Here is a 5,620-nt window from a genome sequence, read left to right as displayed (position 1 = left end):
CGTAGTAGTGTGTGTGTGTGTGTGTGTGTGTGTGTGTGTGTGTGTGTGTGTGTGTGTGTGTGTGTGTGTGTGTGTGTGTGTGTGTGTGTGTGTGTGTGTGTGTGTGTGTGTGTGTGTGCTCATAAAAACCTACCTATTAGAAGTTACACTTTGTGGTGATGTTGCTGGACTTAGAGATACAACATTATTAGGCGTATGGCAACGTAAATAATTTTCTTTTTCTGATTCTAATAATTTTTGTTCGGTACTTATAATATAATGGTAAACATTGTTCCCGGCAACTAACTTAATTTTCGCATATCTGAAGAAATAACAATAAGTAATTAAATAGTACGATAGACAAATAAATTTATAATTTACAAATTAATTATTACCTTTCATTATTTACAGAATTTGCATCTGAAAATTGTGATTTATATACAATTAAGAATGAACTCCTTTCTCCAACTTGCAAAAATATATCATCTGGCTTTATAAAAAAATCTTGCATCGCGTTTGAATGTCCTTCAAATGATACGATAGAAGCGAATACGTGAATTGCGATATTTCCCGAGTTAATGATGTTTATTGATTTTCCTTGCTGTCTTGGAATAATTATCGGTACTTCTGTGTCGACGATTTGGATTTTACAAAAACCTATTTGTGCGTAAAGAGGTATCTCTTTTTTAAGTAATATAATGTCATCTTTGGATTGTACATATACAATTAGTTTGCCTTTCCAATGTTGTGACTGTCTCTGCGGAGAATCTATTTAACAAAACTTTCTTACATCTCCAATAGACCAATGCCTGTATACAAAGTATACAGCCAGTGTAAGAAAAAACTTACCTACTGATGTAGATCGTGATTTTTCACATTTTATATTAGTGGTAAAATTCTTAAGTGGTTCAAGTAGAAAATGCGTTGGTCCATCAATGCTAAACATTTTTGAGCCTTCCTACGAGTTGAAAATATATAATCAGTTTTCAGTACATTGATCTAATTACATTTTAATAGATTTGTATCTCTCACTTCTATTAACAGTTTCACAGGTACAGCAACGTTATTTTTATTATAAAATGTTATAGGCAGAATTTTGATTGTTTCTTCTCCAATATATTGAAAATCTAAATTTTGTTTGTCAGAAGGACATACAATATCAAGCTCAAGTTGCTCCGGATTAACAAAGATTATGTGTTTCATAGACCATTTCGATTTTGCTACCATATCTGATAAAAATATATTTAGTATTACAAATATTGGTTTACACATTTTTAGTACTTTTATTTCAATCTGAAAGAAATAATTGAGTTATTATCGTTACAAGTAAAATTCATTTTCAGCTGATACTAAATTATACCTTTGTGGATTGAGTACTATTAGAATTTATTAAAATTTCCTTCGAAGGAATATTCAATTCAATACTTTGTGTATCTCCTACTACTTCAATTAACTTAAAGATATACGTGATCCATCTATCTCCATTATTTATGAGTTCAACATTTACTTCATTCGTCAAACCAACAACACAATTGCATGCTTCTTCTGTATTTTTACCAAGAACGATATTCTCTAGAAAAAAAAAAAATATTGTTATATCTATCATATCTATTACATATTTTAAGTTAATAATTAAATGAACTATACTACTTGAATCAGTTTGCATGTCCATATTGTTCATTAAGAGCAATGAGCCTATCATATTATTAGGAATATTTTGTTCTTTATTTTGAATATTCAAATTTTTGTAGCTCTCTTCATCAAAACTTTTTCTGTTCATTTTAAATGGTACATAGGACAATACAGTCAATTTATCATTGCACGGTAGTGTGGAATTTTGTAAAGAAAATGTAAGATCTGATGTTGACGATACACCTAGTTGTTAAAGTCATATGTCAAGAAATTTATATTAAAATTTTAATTTGATCTTTTAAATTATAAAAAAAAGTTGATTATGATACTCTAATCTCAGATATATCATGAATACAGATTGAAACGTTATATCGTGCAATAAAATCTATAAAAGAATCAAATGTAAATATCTCATCTCAATTTACGTACCTATGTCTTGATTAATTGAAGATACCACGTTTTCATTACATGAATCCGCTAACATTTTCTTTTTAGATACATTCGTGAAGGATTCAACCTTCATCACATTTTCATTTGAAGGAAATGATATACTTCTACGTTCCTGCTTTATATTAACAATTTCATTTATAGTTTCATTTTTTGTTTTACTATCTATTGATAATTTAGTTGAACGATTCTCTACATTATCATCAAACTTATTCGAATTTCCAATAGACATTGCTAAAATAGACTTTTCATCGGGGTTTTCTTTTCTTGTGTTATTATACATTAGAGAATGGTTTTTTTTCTTCTGTGCCATTAAAAGCTGATCAACCAATCGCCGTGGTGTCTCGCTATTAACGTCTTCTAAAGTATTAACAATAGTGCTTAAACTTATAATACTATTTTCATCTATGTCCCTTGTTACATTGGGAATAAATGCATGCTCTTTCTCTGTCAATTCCATTGACGATGTTGTTGCTATAAGTTTTAGTGTACATGAGAAAATTTTATTTTATTTTATTAACAATTGTGTAATTACCTTCTGTTGAGACAGTCGATTCAACTAATACTGGTAATTTGCCCGTTTTTATAGGAGTTTCCAAAACTTTAAGATTTGGTTTTGCTTTTCCATTTCCAAGCATTTCTATATCATCAGATTTACGTTCAAAATATCTGCCGACAGATACTTTCCGTCCAGCACAAGATCTATAATTTATATTAACATGTATTTCATATAACGTATCTTTATATATACAGAAATAGACATACTCGATTGATAAGTCTAGCTCTCCAATGATACCAGAAAGAGTGCTAAAGTCTATTTTTTGCTTTTCTGTTTTCATGCCTGGCATACAATATGTGAGATTATGCGGAGCAAAGCAAGTTTGATCCATTGATAATTGTTCAGCCCCTTTTGAGTTAGTTAAAAATTCTTCTGACATCATTTCGTTATTAAGTGCCATTATGTCGTTTTTATTGAAACTAATGCCATGGAAAGATAGGTTTATAAGAGATTGCCTTTTAGCACTACTACTGACCCCAGATGAACGTGCTGTTATTTCATTGGGTTCAAAAGTAACCTGAAATTATTTACTTTTTCTAAAATATTCTGACTTTAAAAATATTTATAGGTCGTATTTACATCACACATAGAAATCTACACTAATTGTATACTAGCTTTACTCACCGAGTGACTCATGTTGCACTCCTTGTCCAATTCGGACATACAAGCTTCAATTGGTAAAATAAAATTTGAAACTGGCATATTGCTCGTTATATTTTGCATATTAGCATTATTTTCTTTATTTGTATCTAAAATAATTGTTCGAATTAATATTAAAATTAGAATTAATTTATGTGTATAGATATTCTTATATCCTTTTTTATTTTTATTTACCTGTGGTTAGAATAGAATTTTTATCACTACATTTCTGTAAAAGTTTTCTGGCTATTTCAAGTTCTGCATCTATATTGGAAAAATTCAATTTCTGCTCGTCTTCCGCTGTGCTTATGTTCGTAAGATCTGTCATTAATGTCATATATTAGTACAGTTCTGCTAATACAACAATTGCTCATGAACAAATAAATAGAATTCTTATCAAATCATAATAAATTATTACGTATTAAAATGGGCATATAAAAGTCAGAAGCAAGTGTAGGACCAAATAGTAAAAAGTGTAGGCAAAACAAATAAAGAATTTAATCTTATTGTAAAATATCATTATATATTATATACATTGAGATTTCCACTATTCGCAAGATTTCTACACTCACAAAATCAGATGTTTCAGCTGTATTTTCAAGTCCTCTTCAGATTACAATAAATGAAAATTCAAGAATATTTTAACAACCTTCATGTCGAATTATTTTTAGGACAATTAAAAAACTTCTTACAAGCAGTTGGATGACTGTGTAAAAAGAATTTCTAAGATGTTTGGATTCTCGCTTATTATCCTGTATCTGAAGAGGACTTGAAAATGCAGACAAAACATGTAATTTGGAAAATTTTGGAAATCTATTTCAAGAATACTAGAAATGTTACCATATATGTGTTCTAAGATTATATTCTTTATTCATTTTATGCCTGCACTTGCATTTGACTCTTACATATTCTTCTAATGACTCAATGTTCATAAATTTCTCAAAATATTTCGTTACCTGACATATTATCAAGAAGACCTAACGAGGTATCCCCTTTTTGTGTCAGTTCATTGTCATGTAATAGATCCTGCTTGCTCTTTTCCTCATTTGATTGCAAATTATCATTGAATTTGCTCTCCAATCTAGAACAAAACATTTTTAAGACCCATTTCCATAAATAATAATTGCTTTCTCCATTTACTCCAAAACTCAAATAATTTTCATTTGTGAAATCATAACTCAGTTGAATGCACATTCTTTTTCATTCTGACAAGTGAGGAGATTCAACTGATGAAGTTTTACCTACAATCTATACAACCTCGTGAGACGTATGCTTTACTGAGTCTTATTAAATCACATTAAAAATGAAATGATAAACCTATGTTGTTATGTGATAACTTTAAAGTAATCGAATTAAGGCTGTGGTCAAAGTCTTGCTACAACGCTTGGATCAATTAGAAGAAAGAATTTTGTAAACTGACCAATTAAAAAATCCTTCAAAATGTTTGTAGCATTGCGTTGACCATACCTTAAGTGATGTCATTATATGAGTATAAAAAATACATAAATTTAATTTCAATGTCACTTATGTAAAAATGGAAAGCAAAAGCTGTTACCTAAAATCAATTATAATTCATGTGATTCTCTACATAATGAGTATTTGATGAAGAATCAAAGGAATAGCAAAACGACAGTTGGTTCGAATGATTGATGCGCAAAAGGGAAGGGATCTTTAACGAAACGCCTTGATTCGCGGAGATGAAGGACTTTTTCAGAGAATGCCTGAGATAACATACATGGCTTTTCTGCGAACAGTGGACGTCGCCTGCGGCAGTGGAGTGCTCAACACCGTGTCATTTAACACGCCGGAACTCTTAGGTTTGATAGGAGTAAACATCGTATAGATCCTTTGTTTCGATCGTGACGATGGTCCAACGAACAATTCGAAGAACGGATCTATCACTTGTATCAGCAGTCCTTCATCGTTTCACAATCGCGTAAACTTTGCGAATTTACTCAGACGTGATCACACATAACCCACATTTCCACTCAGATTTTAAACAATAACAGTCAATCGATTTTACGTTCAAATTTGAAAAGTCTTGGAGGTCACCGACGATTGGACACGGATTTGAAGGCCGCGACGTTGTTTATCATTCTACTGACGCCATGTGTAATCGCCATCTGCTGGCGAACGTTGAGAAATTTGAAATTCGTCGATAAGGTCTCTCGGCCGGTCTTTACGTTGTTTTTATAAATTTCCTTTGAATTGCTTTGAATTATCTTCGCAATTTCAAATGTTTCACAAATGAGACTTGGATCTTCGGATAGTTCGTGATTACATTTGGCCTGAGAAAGCTGTAGGTAATGATTTTCTGAAAATTTTTCTTTGAAAATTTAAGTTTTTTTTTTTTTNTTTTTANGA

The 5,620-nt window shown here is 30.8% G+C and overlaps 1 protein-coding gene across 1 annotated transcript in view; it reads right to left on the bottom strand.

The window, feature by feature from the left end:
• The window catches only part of LOC105624121, a 7,876-nt gene extending 2,784 nt beyond the window's left edge, over positions 1-5,092 (bottom strand). The window contains exons 1-13 of the mRNA XM_012205481.1: positions 4,992-5,092; positions 4,213-4,337; positions 3,452-3,577; positions 3,242-3,366; positions 2,824-3,134; positions 2,594-2,760; positions 2,041-2,532; positions 1,630-1,854; positions 1,340-1,551; positions 1,012-1,272; positions 829-937; positions 375-747; positions 134-301 (exon numbers count right to left, since the gene is read on the bottom strand). Of these exons, the coding sequence (XP_012060871.1) occupies positions 134-301; positions 375-747; positions 829-937; positions 1,012-1,272; positions 1,340-1,551; positions 1,630-1,854; positions 2,041-2,532; positions 2,594-2,760; positions 2,824-3,134; positions 3,242-3,366; positions 3,452-3,577; positions 4,213-4,337; positions 4,992-5,092 (2,795 nt within the window). The remainder of the gene's footprint in view (positions 1-133; positions 302-374; positions 748-828; positions 938-1,011; positions 1,273-1,339; positions 1,552-1,629; positions 1,855-2,040; positions 2,533-2,593; positions 2,761-2,823; positions 3,135-3,241; positions 3,367-3,451; positions 3,578-4,212; positions 4,338-4,991) is intronic.
• Positions 5,093-5,620: the final 528 nt, after the last annotated feature.

The sequence above is a fragment of the Atta cephalotes genome, assembly GCF_000143395.1.
Source record: "Atta cephalotes unplaced genomic scaffold scaffold00073, whole genome shotgun sequence".
NCBI classification, from domain to species: domain Eukaryota; kingdom Metazoa; phylum Arthropoda; class Insecta; order Hymenoptera; family Formicidae; genus Atta; species Atta cephalotes.
This window is presented reverse-complemented; position numbering and strand designations above follow the sequence as displayed.